General features: G+C 39.3%; 1 protein-coding gene across 1 annotated transcript in view; it reads left to right on the top strand.

Moving 5' to 3' along the window:
• Positions 1–18470, top strand: part of BASP1 (brain abundant membrane attached signal protein 1) — a 51626-nt gene extending 33156 nt beyond the window's left edge. The window contains exon 2 of the mRNA XM_032117660.1: positions 16852–18470. Coding sequence (XP_031973551.1) covers positions 16861–17592 — 732 coding nt within the window. The 5' untranslated portion in view covers positions 16852–16860 and the 3' untranslated portion in view covers positions 17593–18470. The remainder of the gene's footprint in view (positions 1–16851) is intronic.
• The last annotated feature ends 3044 nt before the right edge of the window (positions 18471–21514 follow it).

Genomic DNA, 21514 nt, shown 5'->3' with positions numbered 1-21514 from the left:
AGTGATTGTCTTACACTCATTCACTGTATCTAGCTTGTAGATGACAAAATTTTTCACGACTTCATAAAGTTAATTTAAATTTTAGGACAATTTTGGATTTTACGTGTAGGTTTGAAATGGAAGAAATGTCAGAGATACTTCCTTTCTCTACCTGTGCTTTGACAGACTGCCATCTCTGTACTCCTGACATACTAGTTGCCAGAGACCCAGCTCTCTACTTTCCATCCAGAATTCTTCTGTCTTTTCTGTGGCCTTGTTATACAGTCCTTTATTAGGTTTATTTCAAATGGTGCTGCATATCTTGGCTTCTGAATATGTAGGGTTAACTTGTCAGAACAAAGCATGCTAAGAACACACACAAATTTAAAAATAAATTTGAAGGACTCTTGTGTTTCTTGAACTTATATGAATTCCAGCCTAACAGGTATGAAAGATTGAAATAAGTTGACATCCATTTTAAAATGAATGTTTCACTTACCTTTGTCTCCTTGCAAGCATGCAGTATTCCCAGGCATAAACATTTAAAATGAATGATGTAAGAAATCATGAGACAAAAATTGCCTTCTAGTTTAGGACTCTTTTGAGACTTTTTTGCCTAATCAAAGATTAGAAATGAAATCTAGATTGTTTTTGTAATCAGTACTAGAGCAGATGCTTTTAAAAAAATCCAAATGCTTTGAGTTTATGATAAATTATGAGCTGGCAACTTACAAATACAAGAGTTCATAGAAACTGAGTAAATTTGAAGCTGAGTGTCATATGGTTATGATCCCATATTATTTATTTACTTTAATCCCTCTTCTTTCTCAGGCTAGAATCTCTAATGTTTTTTGGCATACATAAATTTTTTCCTGTCTGGTCTCTGACAAATATGATAATGAAAGTAGTTTTCTTTTAGTTTTAAAGGAAAAAAAGCCTTCTAAACCTTTTCTTTCTTCCTCTGTAACTTTTGAACTTTTTACATGGAAAGTATGTTTTCAAAAGCCTTGTGTTTATGTAATGTAAATGTTCTGACATAACCTGCAGAAATATGGAATCATAGAAACATTTAGACTGGAACACACCTCTGAGATCATTGAGTCCAACCCTTAACCCATCACTGCAAAGTTCAGCACTAAACCATGTCCCTCTACATAATCTACTCATAATGAAAAACACCCAATGAAATAAAAATGTACAAAGTTAGCGGTTCACAAATTCGGTCTGTGACTGAGCCTGGCCTGCAGTCCTTTGTAGCTGTTTGTCCCTCAGTGCAGGTACTGAGAGCTGAGAGCTGTGGTGTTGTTCTTCATTTCCCTGACACTGACCTGGTCAAATTTGTACTGGTGATCTTAATTTACTTACCAAGACTTCTGAAATTCCAGAATAGAAACTAGTTTGAGTAGACAGTTCGAAAATGCCGTGATTGAGGGGAATGTACCTAAATTTGTCACCCTTCAAATCCCTAATTCCTGCCATTTCTTTCAGATGATCCTTTCATATCCTGCTCTGTTGAATATCATCTCCAGCAGTGCTGTGTTGCTATGTCTACTTGATGCTTAATCACACTTTAAAGAAGACACTTCCAATTTTCATTACTTTCTATGACTGTAATAATGTAATCGCTACAGCTTAGCTCTGTAGGTAGGAAAGGAAGCTTCTGCAGAATGTGACAAATATAACTCAGTATTTTCAAACTTGTGTAATCTTTAAAAAGGTCTTGGAAAGTTAGTGAACCAGTTTAGAACTTCCTCTTCTGTCTGTTCAAATTTGAATAATCACTCCTAAAAGGGATGTCATTTTAACAGAGACATGCCTCTAATTGAAAAACATAAATAGAGCAGTGACCAGAATGTGTCCAACACCCAGAAATCTGACAAAAGCAGGTTAAAAAGTTGTTTGTTTTTTAAGCATTCAAAGTTTTCTGTTTAAGAAAAAATGACATTGTTTTCTTACATCTCTCTTCAATAAAATGCTAAGATGGCTGCCAAGCAGTAGCTTCATCTTCATCCAGCTGGATACACCTGAGCTTTCTTAGCTTGAGAAAAAATCCTTCTCAGCAAGTCAACCAAAACTGAGTGAAATGTGCATATTTGGAACTATAAATCAAAATGTCCATGTACAGATGTTCTCAGCCTAGAGACATAAATGTGAAGGAGCTTGGTTCCAGAGGGATTTTTAGCAATACCTGAAATTGTTCAGAGATGCTTTACAACTGCCTGTTGCAGTATTGACACAGTACTGAAAAATCACCATGAGTGACTTGCTTGTTGTGCTGTTCTCATGTGTGGTGTGCAGTGGGAAACTTCAGAGAGAGCAATTCAGTACTGTGCCAATGTGCAGAAATACAGCCTTCTCTAACAGAGAACTGGGGTGAAGGAGTCATACGGGATGTGCTTGCTTTTAAAACAAGGAGTGATATCTCCAAGCCTTTATAGGACCTGTTGGCATCAGGCAGAACTTTTCTGAGGATGAAAAGTGATATTATCCCATTTTGCAAATGAGGAAGTTGGTCTGCAAATTAGACGGCCTTCCACACAACAGCAACTGGAAAAGATTCAGTAGGTTTTGGGCTCTTGCCTTCTCCGACCCTAGGCTGCTGTGGATCCCTAAAAATAGAGAGAGGTAGTCTCATGATTTTGTGATGTGCTGCAGTTTTAGTGCAGTGATTTTTGTCTGCTTTGAAAGGAAAGATCTCATCTGTCATTTTTACCGTGGTACACTTTTGTACTATGACAGGTCCCAGAGGCTTAAACTAAATAATATTGTCTCACTGCTCTACGATGGCTGTTGCGCTTTGAGAATCACATCCCTCCTACTCCAAATGAACATGTTGTGATTTTAGGGAAAATGTGATGGTGTGGTTGTAGTTTTGTATTAGTTATCTAAGTTGTCCTGAGTAAGGAGGATAATTCCTTCTGTATCTGACTCCTGTTTTGGAATAAAGTGGCTTGTGTCAGATTCTGTGAGAAGTGTGTGACATGAGCAAAGTTTGCAGTCATTGGCAAACAACATAAAAGAATCCCACTTTTTAGACTCATATTTTCACACAGAACAGAATTTGAAATTTTTTTTTTAATCACTATGTTGCAAAAGCTAATAAATAATAAATAGAAGATTTGTCCACTTATAGTAAAGAATTGCTGAGCTGAGAGTGGACAGGGAAATTGGCCATTTCTAGAAAAAAAGACTTTATTCTGGTTTATGTGTAAATCATAGAATAAGCTTACCTGTGATATTGCTTACCAGTTACCTGTGATTAAAAATAAAACAAATACAGAAAGTAAGAGGTTGTGGTACATAGGAGACTTAAATTAATATTTGGGGTTGCAAATATTCTTGAAATAGTTAGGTGTTTCTTGTAATGTATTTCTTGAAACTGGCTCGCTTAGCATTTTCTGAGATAGCATGAGACCTTTGAAGGTAATATTTCCAAATATGGGTATGAGACTTTTATGCACTTGAATCATATTTCAACCCAACCTCCTTGTTTGGGATGTGTGAATTTAGTGCTCAGCTTGTGCGTATGGGGGGGATTACCCAGAAAACTGCAGTGAGCAGAACTGTGAACATGATTTCTGCACAGCTAAATGCCTCCTGGCTCCTGACAGCCAGCATCTTAAAGTTTATGAAGTGCAGCTCCCTCTCCCCAGCGCCCAAGCAAATGAATTGCCAAACTCTGCGAGCCAGAGCTGAGGCAGCAGGGCAGAGACACTCAGTTCGCATTTCTTGATGACATCTCACAGGGGAACACAGGGGCCCTGTCCCACCAGCTCACCTGCTAGAGGAGAAAGGGAAAAAAACCCAAATTGAAGTGTTGGCCAGTCTGACCATTGCTACCTCACCAGCCAGGAGAACTGATGACAAAAAAAGCCTCTGGAAAAGCCAGTCACTGTTGGGAGTTGTAGCAGCTGTGTTCTGTTAATAGAATTAAAATGCATTTATATCCTCTTACTCCTACAACATGGGCTTCCTGGGGCACAGATGGGTTCCATTTATGTGCTAGTATGGGGGACAGCGAAATGGAACCCCAGTGCTGGTTTGAAACATGGACTATTACTAAAATATATTAGTGCTGAAAGAGCTAGCAGAACCTTTCTAGTGGTATTTTTCTTTTTATTTATTGCTCTGTCTTGAAAAATGAAAACCAATTTTCCATATTTCTTAAGTCTCCATTGCTTTGATAGACTTCTCTCATATAAATCCTGAAATAGCTCAGTTATACTTTATATTGATGTCTGCTTACCTTCTTTGGTTAGAATAAATAATTTTTCACATAGCCCTGGGCTGAAAGCTTCTTAAAATGAAGGAATGACTGTAAGAGTTCTCTATAAATAGCACATGGGCATTGGAAAGTAGGCTTTTTTCTGTTATATGGTATGAGGTGACCAAAACTGCAAATTGGCATACATTCAGCCTTGATGGAAGTCTGTCTAAGAGCTATATCATCAAAGACAATTGGTAAGGGTTCTGAACTGCTAAAATTGAATTGTGGCCATATTAGGTATTAACTAAATTCATTAACATAAAATGCAAGTTAGTGCTCAGGTGAGGGGTGGAAAAGGGACTACATCCATTTCCACAGCCATCTCTGCAAAGTTATTTTTGCTTTCATTTAGTGAGTTTAAATTTCATAGCTCTTATGGATGGATTTCCTACTGATACTTAAATGGAAAAGTAAACCAAGCTATTTTATTGAGGAGGTATGCATCTGATCATCTTTCCTGATTTCTAGCTTTCATTGCTGCTGCAATGTTTGTTCTTCTCCTTTTTGGGTAGCTGCTAGCTTGGAATGATTCTGGCTGAGTAATTATTAAATTGGATGTCTGCCTTTCCTGGTTTGAACATAAATCTCATAGTGCAATTCACGGATTGCACTAGCTGCTCACTTCATATCTTGCCAAATGGACTTGTTAGCCTCCAGTCTTACGTAACCTTCCCTCGAGCTGATCAGACATCCCAATATAACCCAAATGAAAACAGGCAAAAAGAAAAGAGAAAGTACAGTCAGTGAAGATTTCAGAAAGAAATTTAGGCAATCACCCTAGGCCTGGCAGTTTCGAATCCAAGTTGACATCTAATGGCTTAAAACATGGCATGGTACATCTTACTGCCTGGCATGGCTCTTACTTTGGGATGATTAGAAACACTTTATGTTTTCAAACAAAAATTTTTTAAAGCTGACCATTATCCTGTTGGATCAGGAGATGAAACTCTCTAACAGATGTTGGTTTTGTTCTGCAGTTCCTACTGTTGTCTTGCACTACCGAAATCGAAACGCAATCTGTGGTCCTTTCAACCCTCTGGCGCCCTCAGAATACATGTTACCTTATTACCATCATGTGGCACCGAAGGAGTGTAAAAGGCTTCATTGACCCATGGTTCTCCAGCTGCATCAAGAAATACAGCTCTCATTTCTCAAGCTTTGGAGAATACTGCAAGTCTTAACAAAAGATTGCCTAAGGTGTCTTGGTATTTTGAACAGCCATTAGAGGGGTGCAAATAAGTAGTGATGGAAACAATGGAGAGAGATAGGATACAAATAAAAATTAGCTGGTTAATGCTCTTTTCTTTCAGTGATTTTTGAACACCTATTCCATGTTATTTTTTCCCCCAGTAGTGACTAAGGTGAAACTGGTAAACCAGTTTCAATGTAATGTTTTGTTTAAAAAAGGAGGGCGGAAAGGAAAAAAGTCAAAATGCAGTATTAGACATGCATTCTAAATAAGATCAAAAAAGAAAGTCTGGAATATGAGATTTTCTTTTGTCTTAATGTATGCTGGTTAAAAAAAAAAAAAAAACACGCACATATTGTGCTAGTGTGAGAACCAGAAAGTGAGAAAGACCGAAGAAAAAGAAGAAGAAAATTACATTATAAGAAAAACTTAATATAATAGACCAAGCTGCAGTCTGGTAGAAGACGTATATGGCAAAAATAAGTGCTCAGGCACACAAACATAGAAAGTTTTCCAAGGTGTTGAGCATTCAGTCTTCCATTTCCCTGATTTCTTTTGAGCACGTTTTTACTAGAAGACATTATTACAACAGAGCCGTGAGAAGCTGAGAGCTGATAAGCTGCTGACACTGATACTGTGATCACGAGGAAGAATTTTTTCCTAGCAACATGAGAAATACTTGTAATTCAGCCCAAAGTCTCACAGGTTTAATTATAGGTAGTTTTGATGTTACACAAGTCATGACTTGAATACTTTGACTTCAGTACAACATTTTTTGTTTAAAATGAAAATTTGTACACAGGACTGAAAGTCAGAAGTTGTTACTCCAAGGAGAAATGCAGCAGCTCTTCAGGGAGCTGGTGTAAAATACCCTCTAACTGCTGCTGAGGTGGTGAGTAGGCTTTGTGCAGGTTGCTTGCAGGAGGTTAAATTCCACCAGAGGCATGATGTGTAACACTATCCTAAGGACGTAAGCATGCTCAGCTTTCTAATGCCATGTTAGACGTACAGGTATTTTTGGAATAATGTTTCAATTACTAATTTAACTGTCATTAGCAATTGTGTATTAGCTGCAGGATGAAATTGGCTTTAACCTGTGACTCTTGCATATGCCTTAACTTGTGAGGAATGTTGTTGCTGTGTTCAGGGCTGAGGCTGTTGGGAGGGTGGACACATCACCAATGACTGAAGTAGATGCATGTTCTTTGGGAGAAAAGAGCTGCCAGTGTTCTTTCAAAATCAGCCAACCTCTCCTAATGTCTAAACCCAAAAATGTGGTACATCCAGGAGCATCAAGTAGATATGCAGTCATTTCCTTTTGAGGAAAAACAGAGGAAAGCTATTCCTGCAGCTTAATATAGAACTAAAACATGTAGAAGTAGATAGAGAATTTTTCAACTAGATACTATATCTTAAAATACTTAGTTATTTTATGGAAGAAAGGAGAAAACAACAAATACTTCATTTAAATTGCGCTTTTTTTTTTTTTTTTTTTTTTCTGGGTAAATTAAATACTGTGTATTTTGGAAGGAACAGCTTGCAGTGCTCTCATGAGCACCATGATATGCACAGCAGCATCAAGTGCTGCGTTAAGTCGATGGTGACTGGTCTTGGTTCCCTGTTTTCCTCCTTTCAGTGGTGCAATTGTGGAGTCATGTGCTGCAGTCAGAAGTGGTGTGTTGCAGTCCATGTGCCTTGTACTTAAAAATGAAAAACGAAACTGAGAACTGGATTTGGTTTATAATTGTAGATGGGGTTTTATTCCTTTTGGTGAGGGTGTCATGCAAACAGAAGAAGGAAATTACATAGTCTAAAGATTGCCATGACCTATCCTAGGTCTGAGCTGTGTGTTAAAAGTTCTGTTCCTAGGTATAGGATGCTTTCTTACAGCCAGAATATAAGAATGTAAGAATGTAAGCCAGAATGTAAATGCTCTTTTAGAGCCATTGCTGTTTTCAGCAAGCAACACCATGAGATGGAAAACAAAGATGAGGAAGAATTTAGCAATGATTTGGAGAATCCATTTTCAAAGCAAAACTGGTAGTTCCTAGATTTCAAAGCTAATGCATCTGTTTCTTATAGCATACTGTAATTTATATTCTAAGGACTCTTTCAAGTTTGATTAAAACTAGTTTGACCATTTAAATGGGCATTAAAGTAATAGAGGTGGTTTTGAATGTAGAATGTTAGACAATTAAAAAGTAAATATATATCCCCATAAATAACTGTCTCCAGTGACAGTTCCCTAGTTAAATACCCAAATGCCTCATTCCAAATGTGAATGTGGCTCTCCATGCCTATTATAAGAAATGACAGGTAAGTTTACTATTTATACAAACAGCAGCTGAGAACTTTTAATATTGAAGAAAACATGTAAATGAGGACCATATGATAATTTCTTTTTTTAGTATAGAAAGCATGAGTTTCAGCTATCTTCATGTTCTCTGTACTGTTTGTTCTTTGTTCAGGAGGAGGCTGGAGAAATACAGGCTATAAGTGTTAAGCTTGATTCCCTTTTCCAGTGTGCAGTCCCTCCAGGAATGAGGTCTTCCCACCTCTCCTCTTCCGCAGGACTGTAGTGTGGAGGAGGAGAATGTTTTCATTGCTTGCTAGCTGCTGACTGTTACATTTTTAATGTAGCCTTTGGAGGCACCCAAAGGAGGAACCGCTCATAGGTTTACAAGCCATGAACGTATTTGTGGTGTTAAGATCCATGGCAGGGATTGCACTGGAGAGACAGAATTCAAGCAAAATACGATTTGAAAGGAAATAATCCCATTATTTAGGCTTTTATCACCTTGTGTGTTTTTGTAATTAGACATGGTGGTGGTGTCTTAAGTATTTGAGGGAGGCAAAAAGTGGCTGGCCATAATTGGAATAATATGTGTGGAATCTCGCCTCTCCCTCAGTGGTGCATGTCCTGGGACCTAAACAGCCTCAAAGATGTGGGTAATAACCACCTCTGAAATTTGCATCATTTCCTACATAGGAACTTAATTCTAGGATACAGGTTAGAAAACTCTGGCTAGTATGAAATAGTTATTAAACTGGTTGTTGAGGAGACATGCACAAACCCCAAAATGATGTGGCAATTTAGAAACAAGAAGGAGAAGGCATATGCTTATATGTTTTGGCTTAGTCTTTCAGGTTATTTGAAGCCTGAAAGCTTTTTCTACAAAAGGTGCTCTTGTAAGGTTAGTCTCTGCAAAGCAGGTGTTTACAGCAGTTTCCGCTTCCAGCCATGTGCCTAACAATGGTGTGATTAAGATCTCACTCTGGGGCAGGCTGACTTTTGGCTGCATGTGTGTGCCTGCACGAGCATGTCGGCAAGCTGCTTTTATTATTCCACAAAAAGAACATATGCAGTTAATCTGAATATAGGAGAAATGCTTTGAATGTGAGCTGCATCTTGAGTCTGTAGGAAGACTGGTAAACAGAATGGAGCAGATGAGGCAAATAAGTAGAAATTGATGGCAGCATTTTTCATTTAAGCAATCAGAGCATCAGATGAACTGAATGCAAAGCCAAGCAATACATACACTGCACTGTAAAAATAATATATTTTATACTGCTTCTGTTTTGCTCAGTTTTTAATGTGACTTGTTTTTGTTATACACAATGCAAAACAGCTTTGAATTTCCTGCCAGGGATGAAACTGAACATGCTCGCAGATGTATCTGCACTGCTGGGCAAAGTAGCACTGTGTTAGATTGGTGAAAAAACCCCACATGTGGCAAAACACTACAGTTCTGATTTGAAACCAGCAGTAAGAAAATAATGAAGAAAGCTAACACAAAAATGTGTTAGCTGTAGGCAATTGTCTAAGGAGAATAGGGGTGCTGTTATCTCCATCCCTATTAGGTGGTCTAATAAAAGATGTTATCTCTGCCTACAAAGCACAGCCCTGCTTGGGGTGAGTAGGGAATTCGCACATGGCAGAGGATTTCTTCCGTGCTGCTCATTGACTCAGGAAGGCAATAATGGCCTGTGTTCAGCTTATGTTTTCTGCAAGATGGCTCTGTAGCCGGAGAGGCTACTTGTGTGTTGTAGGAATGAGGTGTATTACATCTGGAACATGCTTCTACAAAGTGACTCTGCAGCACACGGGTCAGTGCTTCATTCAAGTGGATTTCACATGGAGTGACACACGCACAGACTGCATAAGGCAGTGCTGTCATGTACCTGTTTCTGCAGACCCTCCTACAGCAAAGGTAGTGCAGGTCTCTGCCCACAGTCAGGCTGAGTAGTGGATCTTCAGTCACTGTTATGCATCCAGGTTCTTCATCTGTAGAGTCCTCCAAGTCAGAAGGATGCAAGTCCAGAGTCTCCAACAGCAGCTTTCAATGTAACTCATAAAATCTTCATCACTCTTTGATCAAATAATGGACAAATTTTACTTTTATTCAGGAATTCTGCCTAGCTAGCTACCTTTTTTACATACAGGGTGCAAAAATGGATTACATGTGTGAAGTACTTGCGGTTTCAGGTTGATGCTCTATGAATTGATAATTCTGGCAAAACCTTTACCTGTTATTAAACTGCTGACCACTGCCCTTCATCTGTTCTTCGAAAATTTGGTTCCTAATTGATTAATTAATACACATCTCTGAGCTCAAGTATTTCACATAAATCTTAGCAATATCTCAGGTACAACTTTTTAATTTGCTCTCAAAAAGATTGCCAGGTGATTGTTAACTTTTCTGATAACTTGCTGTATTACTAGAAGTTATGCTTCTCAAATGAAGCAGTTTTTCATGGATAAGGTCTTAGACAGAGATAATTTTATATCAGCCTGCTGTGTGCTTAAATTAATATAACTCTCATATTTGAAGTCTAATATCAACAATAATAATTTAGATATATTAATAACAAATGGCTTATATTAAAAATCATGCTTCCCATTTTTGTGTGGTGTACATGTCCCTGAGAAATTTAAGCATAATATAAAAATTGAAGTTCTCCTTTTTTTAAAAAAAGAAATTTGTATTAAATGTATTCCACTTCTCACCAGAGAAAAGTAGAACTGAAATCTGGCTGAGAATTAAACACCTAAACTTGGCAATATTACTTCCTAGAATTCCTTTACTGTCTGGGTTTTAAAAGAAAACAGGTAGGTCCCAAATTTGGAATTGGCTCCTTTTAAAGATCAAGGTTAGGAAATCAAGTGAGGACAATTTCTGTGTTTCAAGCATTCACTGTTCTTTTACTCTATACCCTTTTTCTAAATATTGAGATTCACAAGGCTTTGGAAGAAGGAAAGGAGGTGCAGTAGCTACAGGACTGTGCACATGGTGAGGGAGAGATTCAAGATTCTCAGTGGTCCCTGAAGAAAACAGTACAGGTGCCAAGCTGAGATGTTCCCAGTTTGTTATTGTGTGTCTCACAGCACTAAACACACAAAATTGTATAGTGCTAAGGAACAGCCAGGTCATATTTTGTTGTGTGCAGCTCATGTCCGAGCACCTTGCTGCTCTGGGATCCGTGCAGGTGTGCAGGTGACGCTCACTGCCCTGCAGGTGCAGATTTCCACAATGTGCTGGGCCTCTCCTGGCACAGCTTTGTGACAGCCCAGCATTTCCTCAGAAGGGAGAGGTGACCAAGGGTGTGTTTCCTCCTGCCTCCCTCATGCCAGCCTGCCTGACTGTAGAAGAGCTGGTTCCCATCACTGCTCTGAAGTGCAGAACAAGAGGATGGGGTAGGGAAGGGAAGGGAACTGCTAAGGGGAAAAGATTTAGGAGAAAGAGGGGAAGGGAAGGGAAGGGAAGGGAAGGGAAGGGAAGGGAAGGGAAGGGAAGGGAAGGGAAGGGAAGGGAAGGGAAGGGAAGGGAAGGGAAGGGAAGGGAAGGGAAGGGAAAAGAAAAGAAAAAAGAAAAGAAAAGAAAAGAAAAGAAAAAAGAAAAGAAAAGAAAAGAAAAGAAAAGAAAAGAAAAGAAAAGAAAAGAAAAGAGAAAAGAGAAGAAAAGAAAAGAAAAAAGAAAAGAAAAGGAAAAGAAAAGAAAAGAAAAGAAAAGAAAAGAAAAGAAAAGAAAAGAAAAGAAAAAAGAAAAGAAAAGAAAAGAAAAGAAAAGAAAAGAAAAGGAAAAGAAAAGAAAAGAAAAGAAAAGAAAAGAAAAGAAAAGAAAAGAAAAGAAAAGAAAAGAAAAGAAAAAAGAAAAGAAAAGGTCACTGATACTGAGGTTTGAAGAGGCTTGAACTTGAACAAGACCTAGCATTTCTGTTCTGTTAATTGCAAGTAAAATCAGACGAAAAGGAAGATATATGAAGATAATGGAGAAAGAACAGAAAAACATGGCTTTACTGCTAAAAGGCAATGCTAGGAAGTCTAATTCTATCTAAGGGTATGCTAACAGACATTTTCTAACATTAAGCTGGAAAACTGATTGACCTGGCCTGGTGAGGATAGGAATGTCTCTGAGTGTGTGCATGTGTGTATGTGTAGGTGTAATGGAGAGCATGAAATTCTACTGCATATTTTGAGAAGTAGTAAGTTTTGGGTGTTTTTCTTTCAGAAAAATTTCAGAAAATCTTTCAGAAATTGTGTTTGCATACCCCTTGTTTCTTTCAGTTCCCATATGTGTCCCTTAATAAAAAATTTTTGCGTTTTTTAAAAATTTATTTTTAGTGAAGGTGTAGGGTGAATCAATGAGGCATAGAGATGAAATTGTTTCTTCAAGATCTTTCCATTTCTTTTCAGCACCTAAGGGGTGGGGCAGTTTCTGAGATTGGCATTTCATTTGATTTGGAGTGTTGAAACCCTGCCTTGCAAGGGATGTACATTTTACAGCAGTTGTCTGCAGGCAGTGTGAGATAACTCATGCCTGGGAACAGGCTTGTGCAAGGGCTATTTTGGCCTGACCCACCACACGTGCCTACCCTGCGCTGGAGGCAGTGGAATTCCAGAAGGTACCTATTGTCTTCCTGAACTGGTTTTTCTGGAGATGGACTGCTTTGCATGCAGTCGAACAGGAGCTTTGGGAGTTTAGCTTTGGCAATCAGGCTGAGGTAACATAAGGGTGCTAGCTGTGTGTTTGTCCTTTCCTGTTGCCCTGCTCGCAGTACTGGGAGGGAGGGTGATAGCAAGTCCATTCTTGAAATAGTCAGACTCTGTAATGGCATGTGAAAGCCTATGCTAAAATAAATGTTTAGAAGTTTACAAGCACATAAGAAAACTAATTAGGCAGACAAATCTTTACTGACAAAAGAGATAGTAAGAGGCTAATTCTAGGAACTTTTTCAATATAGAAGTACAATTTGAAGTATAGAGCATCCAAATAATAATTATTTTTACAAACTGTACAGATGTATGCTGCCCATGTTCCAGGCACTCATGTCTATGAGTCTTCAGATCGAAAATTTGAAGTGTTCTGTGAGTTTTCCTTCCTCCTGCATTATGGTCTTATGGACCTTGAATCTTTGAGTCCTGATTATCACAAATATGCAAATTTCAAAATGCTTAACATTCTCCGAGTGACCCGAACACATGATATTTTTTAATCCAAATAATCCACTCCGGAGGTTATTTCTACTATACAGTAAGAAAGATAACTATGCAAGCTCTCTTGTTCTGTTCCTGCTTCCTGCAGGAGAATGGAAACTTCAGGATGAGCAAAGCATATAACTGCCTCTAGAAACTGAAGAAATCCTTGCTCTTGTTGCAAGGAGTAGCTCTTCTACAGTCAGTCACAGCGACCTCTGGATCTGTTTCTTTTTCTATAAGAAGAGCAATACAAAGAATACTGAGCGGCCTGGGAAGCAGATAAAGTCTACTGTAGCTCCCAAGCGTTATATTTTACTTTGCTCTTCTGAAGTATTGGTCTGCAAGCTTGTTCACCAAAGTTCCCTGAAAATTACTGATATATTTCATCTTCTTATATAAAATTGGCTTCTGGACTGTCCTTCTCTAGACCCTTTTCTCTCCAACAGTAAGAAGGCACAGCCATCAAATGCTGTGCCATTTTATAGGAATGGTGCTCAGCAGCAAAATTATTGAGGATCTTCCTTTGGGATATGCTTGCTACAAAGAGCATTATGCTCACTTGGCAGCTGCTGAAGCTAGTTCAAAACCTGTACCTGTCAATGGAAGTTCAAATAACTGAAGATATACTGGGGCTTAGCCCGTAAAAAATGGTTAATAGTCGTAGGGAAATTTTGGTTCTGGGTCTGTCATTCACAACATGAATGCAATGATTATGGGGTTAGGAAGAGGCAGGGTAGTGGAAGAGGCTGAGCAATGAATCCAGGACCCCCAGTCTCCCTGGGACAGAGAGTGCATCCCCTTTTTTTTCTTCATAATTTAGTCCTTTGGTGGGGGGTGGGAAAGAGGTCTGTGCCCTTTCAAGTGTTAACATGTAGGCAGTAACACAGAGTGGATTTAACACTGTATGAATTCACATCTCAATGAGTTTTTTGCACTTTGCTTCACTTGGGAGACATTTCACTGACGCCTACTTTCGTTTAGTACCAGGCAGGATTAACCTTGCAGCAATATCCAGCACAGTCACAGAGATATTTAGGTGTAGTGGTCCACATGTTGGTCTTCTCACGGGTATAGCTGGTTGTAATTTTAAAATACTTTTTAAGGCCTGCTTTGTGTCTGCCCCACTCTGGGACTCTGCACTGAATGGTTCAGAAGTGTGCTTCAGGCTGGGACAGGAATGAGACCAGCATCTGTTTGAAGCCGTGGAGCATATGGGGCTGTTCTTGGAAAAGGTGACAGAGGAGCCCAGATGTGTTACCAGAAGTCTGGGGAGAGGAGGAATGTTTGTAAATCAGATATGGGGGAAAGGGGCATGGTATCATTGTTACCTGGGCAATGACCCTGATGATTGCTCTGCTTTTGCATCATAGCCTGGCACAGCTGCTATTGCAATGATTTAGGCAGCTTTTTGCCAGGGAGATATGAGATTCAGTGTCACAAAGAGTGAATTTATTCTGTTATAAAGTAGTTGAAACTCTGCTGGAAGATGGCAGTCCCTTTGTAAATGTAAATATTTGCTAATAGACCATAATGATAGTCTCCAACCTCTTCCCCATCTTCTGCTCCCATATCTTGAGCCAGCTGGCTGTGATGCAAACTGAGACACAGAGATTTCACAGTGTACCTCCAAGCAAAGACAGAGCATGTTTCTTTTCTTCGTTTGGGAGCACATTTATCATATGCATGCTTCTCTACTTTTTAAAGGTCCTTTGGCATAGACATTCTGTATCCAACTATATCTGAGGTCAAAAGATTGTTGTGGAAGGAAATATAAATTGTAGTGAGTTACTACTATCCTTGAAATAGCAAAATCTTGAAAAATACAGAATATGCAACAAAGGAAATTAGGCTCACAGTACTTTATGCTTTGCTGGGAAATAAAGGCTTAATTAGGGATTACAAACTGGAATATGCACAAGGCTTCAATATAAATCTCCAATCCTGCTGACTTGCAAAAGCCCTTTCAAAGTATTTGGTTGTAGCTGTACATAAACAGTAATCAGGGAAATATTTATGGAGTAATCAGGAAGACTATACATTTGTCAGATAACAAACTAATGTCCACAGCCTGCCCTAAATACCTAAAAACCTGATAACTCTGTCATGAAGGCAGAGATTAGATTGCTCAGCTGTGACTCTGTGGAAGTTAATCCTTTTATTGCTGTTCCTGTAAAATTTCAGACAACAAAGCAGTGTTTCACTAACATCACATTACCATTTTACAGGGCTGTGTGATAACATTTCAACAGTATTTGCAAATTACTGTTTTTGAAATTGCTGCAAATTACTCTTTTTGAAAGCTGAAGTCAGAAAGATCTCTGCTGACCATAATATCTCATTTTTGCCCAAGATGTGTGGATATCTGGTTGTTGGCTCTGCCTGGGGCTTGTATCTGTGATAGCAGAAAATCTACTGAGAGGCAGCTAGTTCTTAGTTGTATGTAATATTACCTTATATTCAGCCTGCTATGAACAATCCTATGAATTTTTACTGATTTGTATTCACAGCTTTAGCAAGTGTGTGAAAAATATACAACCTAAAATTAAATCTACCTGTGCAAAACAGAAAATTAGAATGATTCATCTCCCTTGGAGAAGTCCTTACATTAAACATTTGTTTGACAGTTCTTTGAAAAAAGTCACCTTCTTCTATTTTCAAATAGTAGGAAACACAGAAATATTTTTTGTTAACCTTTCATTAAGCATGAATTAAATATTTGCTTTTATACTAGAATTGTAATTTTTTTCTCCATTCATAGAGGGTTTTGTTTTCATTAATGACCCAATATGTCTGTATCTCCTGTTTCTGTAGACAAAGTTGCTTTGAAGTACTGTGAGAGATTTTGTATAGTCTTAGTTAAGACTCCCACATAAAGGCTATGTAAATACTGATATGGTTACAAATGTGCTCAGCTTCTTTTAAATAACTGAACAGTGTACCTGATTGCTTGTCATGTTTGGAAACCAGGAGCAGAGGCCACAAATACGCCCCCTTCTTCTCCCATTTTTTGTTGTATCATGTCACATGCACATGTACGCTTGTGGTCAGAAGTACCTGTATTTGTTTCTTTTGTCTTATGGAGTGGTCACAGTCTTGCTGTGCTTCAGGGTCCGTGTTTCCCATCCTGATGAGTTCCTGTCAGGCTTTGGGTGGGCAGTCCCTGTGGAAGCTGCAAAGCTGGGTGGGACTCTGTGCATGGGAGCTGTTCCTGCCTCTGGGGCAGCTGGATGTGGGTGCCCACATCCCTCTGGGTGAGAAAAGCACATGCTCCTGGCCTCTGGGTACCATCAGCCCTCTCCAAAGGCTGTATATACAAGTGAAACTGGCTGTGGGGTAACAGGCAGTGAGATGTGGGGAGTAGACGCAGTCTTCTGCATTAGCCTTCTCACTGACTCAAGGCTTCCTTTGGTTTCTCCAGACCTTAGTGACAAGGTGGTTCAGAGCCTTTGCTAAAGTGATAGTGGACTTTGTGTTAACCAGTGGTGGATGCCAAGATTGGAAGTCAAATTCAGTTCATTCCCAAACCAGAATATTCCCAAGCCTGTGTTTTTTTTCTTCTTCCACTCTTTCTCAGGCCACAATAGATTGTGGTTGTATGTAAGTGCTCCATCATCTTGCTACTTCTTGCTACTCCGTCCCCTTCCTCCCTGCTGAACTATAACCAGTGTAAGCGCTGCTCAGAGGACTGCTCATAAAGGATGTGGCAGAAGGGGGTTTGCTGACTGAAAGTCTGCAGGGCTGAGCAGGATGTAAGCTCAGTGGCGGTGGTGCTCTGCAGAATTGGTAATTCAGCTAAGAACATCTTATCAAACCTCATGTGGTCTCCTTTTCAGGAGCTAGAATAAATTTTTCCTTTGCACTTCAGTTGATCTGAATTTGATTCTCTCAGTGATGAATGCTGGGCTTTGGGTAATCAACTCTTTCTCTTTTCTGTTACAGAACTCCAACATGGGAGGCAAACTGAGCAAGAAGAAGAAGGGATACAGTGTCAATGATGAAAAAGCTAAAGACAAAGACAAGAAGGCTGAAGGAGCAGCAACTGAGGAAGAGGAGACTCCAAAGGAGGCTGAGGATGCCCAGAAAACCACAGAGACTGCAGAAGTGAAGGAGAACAACAAGGAGGAGAAGGGAGAAAAGGATACTCAGGTCGCTGCCAATAAGACGGAAGAAAAAGAAGGGGAGAAGGAGAAAACAGTGACCCAGGAAGAAACCCAGAAAACAGAACCTGAGAAGTCGGAGGCTGTTGTTGATGCAAAAGTAGAGCCACAGAAGAATACCGAACAGGCAGCCAAGCAAGAGGAGCCGACTGCTGCCTCTGCTCCCGCTGCCAGTAACGAAGCACCCAAACCCTCTGAGCCTAGCACCGATGCAAAAGCTTCCCAGCCTTCAGAAGCCACAGCTCCCAGTAAAGCAGATGACAAGAGCAAAGAGGAAGGGGAAGCCAAAAAGACTGAGGCTCCCGCAACGCCTGCAGCCCAAGAAACTAAAAGTGAAGTGGCCCCAGCTTCAGACTCAAAACCTAGCAGCAACGAGGCTGCGCCTTCTTCCAAGGAGCCCGCGGCAACAGCAACACCTAGTTCGACTGCTAAGGCCTCGGACCCTGCAGCCCCTCCAGAGGAAGCGAAACCTTCTGAAGTTCCAGCGACTAATTCGGATCAAACCATAGCAGTGCAAGATTAAATTGGACAGCCTGTTGAAACAACCACTTAAACAACCTGTGTCTTTTTTTTATTTTTTCAGCTATACTAACTCGTTTCAGATCTGAAATAGCAAATATGTATTGCCCAGAAAAGAAGGAGAAAAAAAAAAAAAAGGAGAAAAAATGAAAAGGATGTCCCATCAAGTTGGGAGGGAGGGAGGGGGGAGAATCCAAATAGTATTTTTGTGGGGAAATATCTAATATACTTTCTGCCAACTTGACACAAGTTCTGGATTAAAAAAAAATTAAATAAATGGATGTCTGAAAGTACAGCACATATTTTGTATCTGAACTGCTGTAAATGCACTCCACCAGTGTATCAAAATCTTCATTTCGTTCTGTAATGGGGTTTGGGAGTGATGCGTTTGATTCTGCCCACTAGGTTTGTGCCAAGGCAATCAGATCTTTATGAAAGCAGTATTTTCTGTGTTTTTTTTTTTTTTATTTACAGCCTTTCTTATTTTGATATTTTTTTTATTCAGTGGATGAATGCCAACTTTCAGACAAAACCCACTTAGCTGTCCACATATTTCTCAATGCCAATCCTCCAATTCTTCCTCTCCAAATATTTTTTGGGAGTAAAAAGCATTCTCATCCTACTTAGCCTACCTAGATTTCTCATGACGAGTTAATGCATGTCCGTGGTTGGGTGCACCTGTAGTTCTGTTTATTGGTCAGTGGAAATGAAAAAGTCTGCGTTCATTGCAGTTCCAGTTTCTCTTCCATTCTGTGTCACAGACACCAACACACACTCATTGGAAAACAAATGAAAAAACAAAATGTACAATGGATGCATTGAAATTATATGTAATTGTATAAATGGTGCAACAGTAATAAAAGTTAAATAATTTAAAAAATATATAAGTGTAAAGACTGATTAAATCTTTACTTATACCACTTGAGAACTAGGCAAAGGAGGTTCTTACACTTAGGGAAGAAGTATAATGTCTAGGGCTGTTTACTCTCCTATAAATAGTCACTATCCAACAGCCACAAGTGTTCCCAGGTGAGGTTGGAAGAAGCAGCCAATGAGCAACGCATCTCCTATATGTTTTATCCCAGGCAAAGTAGAAATGGCTTTTCCTGTCTTAACATGTGAAAAAAAAATGCTCTCTTGCTATTTTAAAGAGCCACAGGCATGCTGGCTGGGTTTTAACTGGGACTTAAGCAGTAGATTTGATAAACTGATCTTTTAAAATGAGGCAATTAAATTTAATCCTAGTCCTATTAAAATATTTCTAGTGCTGATACACTTTGTTCTTTTCCCCATTACTATTGTGTAGGAGATGAACCACAGCTGCCACAAAAGGCTGGTCCTGTGTATTTCAAATATGGATAACCTTGTGTAGCTGAGCAGGGTTTAGCCCAGCATTAACATTTTTCACTACTTTTGCCTATTTGCCTCATTTTTATTCAACAGAACTGCTGAGTAATTGCAATTTCTGCTGAGTGGTGTCATTGCTGGATATGGACAATGATTTCAGTGCAGAGACCAGGATTCACAAAACTGGTTAAAGCAGCATATTTAGCCTGCCCATTAGTAAACTTTTAGGCAGAGCAGAAGTTCTGATAGAAGTGGGCAGTGGTAAATAGAAACACAGCTGGTACACATACCAAAAAGATGAGCAGGCTTGTATTTAGTAAATAAGGAAAATGGTGTTTTAAAATGGTATAAATTATTTCACATACTTTCTCTCCATGCAGTGAGGATGATTCACTCTACAGACTTGCATAATACTAATTCTATTTTTTTTCAGAAATAGAAGCTTCCTATACCATGCTGGCAATACTCTTATGCAGAGTGCACCCGGGAGAAGCTGACTGGAACAGGCAGGGGTAATTCTGTTGGGTTTAGATCAGGTCATTCACCTCCAGGCATCTCGCACCACCATCAAGATTTTGCATCCTTAATGTGATGGAGTCAATTTCATGCATAACACGTTAAAACGAAGAGGATTTTTTGCACAGAGAAAAGTCAGCTAAACACTCTGGCTTAAAAACAAGGCAGGATTTTCTATATTACACAGCCGAAGCACTGTGCAGGGTTAGGCAGATAACACTTTTGCAGTAATTTACCAAGCTTTTTGCATCTCTAGGTGTCACAATTTACAGCATCCTTGCACAGCCAAGTTTGCAGCTTTCCTGCACACCTGTAACAGCCCTCTGCCCTGGTTTCCCAGTATAGATGTGTCCTGGAAAGGGAGAACCTCTGTCCACAACCACAGCATGAATTCGCATGAGATGAGTCCGGGATAGAAAGGAGGAGTGCAGGAATCCTGTGGTACTTTGTGGTGATGTGGCACTGAATCACCCTGAAGCTGATGGGACTAAATCTGTGTTCTCCTTTGGGCTGGAAGTTGCTGCCAGTGGAAAATAGGTATGTAAGTTGTTTACTGGGATGGTATGAAAATTTGCCTACTAACAATATCACACCGTTTCACTTTCAATATAATGTTCAAAGTAGCATCTAATCTTTATTACCGAAGTAGTTTGACAATCAAAACATGCCTTTTTTTTTTCCCCTGAGCATTTTTCATTTGGCATACTCAAAGTTGCTAAGATGCTGAATGCAGTCTTTCTTTAATTCTTTGAGGTAATTAAAAATACCCCTGTGTTCCACAGCTGTATCTAAACCCAGCAGCCTCTGCAGCTGTGGACAACAAACTCTTAACACACATGCTGAGGTTCTCACAACCTGCTTGCTGATGGCAGTTTCGTCCCAACAGTGTCAATGCTGCCAAGAAATGTTGTGCCTCACAAGGCTGGAAATCAATAACATGGTCAAAGAAATATGCACTTGTGTTTGGGAAACTGAGAGGCAGCACAGCCAAAGATCAGTGCACTTAAAAGTGTCCAGTATTCTCAAAAAATAAAAAAGGAAAGTTGCCATATGATGTTTTAAATATTTTTGTTAATAGAGAGGCCTGCACAATAGTTTTTTCATAGTTGCTAAAATTCTTAGTGTATAACTGCTGGCTAAAAGGCATTCTGGCCAAGGCCACAGCTCCAAAATGCTGCTCTTCTATACCTACATACTCAGGGAAAGAAATAATCTCTGTTCAAAGAGCTCATGAACTAAGCATGTATGGTTAATACGAATGTGATGCATGTTGCTTGCCTGAAGTGCCATGAGAAGAGGTGAGTGCCTAGAGGGCTGCTTTTCTGCAGTCCAGTGTCTCATCTCCAAGGTACTCTTTCTTTCTGAGTTATAATCATTCTTTAATGACAGTAAAAGTATGCTGAGGGTACAGAACTAACAGGCATGTTAATGCTCTGAGCATAAGCACATTGCAGATAACCTCAAAGGACCCAACCCTTTTGTGAAAGTTTGCCAAAGGAATAGAGAAATACAACCCTGGGAAAGAACCTTTGCTATTGTTTAGAGCCCCCACAGAGACATGTTTGCAAGGTCTCCCTTGTTTTGCCCTGGAGACTGTCAAGAATCTGTTGCTTTCTCTTCAACAATAGGAAGGTCAGTGCCATTGACTTTGCTCATACTTTGCTTGCACTTGAACAGCAAAGAGAAGTTCAGATGCTGTTAAATATACAGCAGCTTTACCTTTTCTTTTTTTCTTTTTTCTTTTCTTTTCTTTTCTTTTCTTTTCTTTTCTTTTCTTTTCTTTTCTTTTCTTTTCTTTTCTTTTCTTTTCTTTTCTTTTCTTTTCTTTTCTTTTCTTTTCTTTTCTTCTTTTCTTTTTCCTTTTCCTTTTTTTTAAACTGTGGTTGAAATGTTCCTGCTACTATTTTTATAATGAATTTTGGAGGTGGAAAAAACCCTAAAGTTATGTTAAATTATTCATAATGAAATGGCTTCCTAGAAGCAATGCCTACCACTTGTCCTTGGTTCTGTACACTTAATTTCTGTGTCTGTACAGGATAGACACCTCCTTGAAGATATAGTAC

This window comes from Corvus moneduloides, chromosome 1, assembly GCF_009650955.1.
Source record: "Corvus moneduloides isolate bCorMon1 chromosome 1, bCorMon1.pri, whole genome shotgun sequence".
NCBI lineage: Eukaryota > Metazoa > Chordata > Aves > Passeriformes > Corvidae > Corvus > Corvus moneduloides.
Note: the sequence above shows the minus strand (reverse complement) of the source record. Positions and strands in the feature narration are given on the sequence as shown.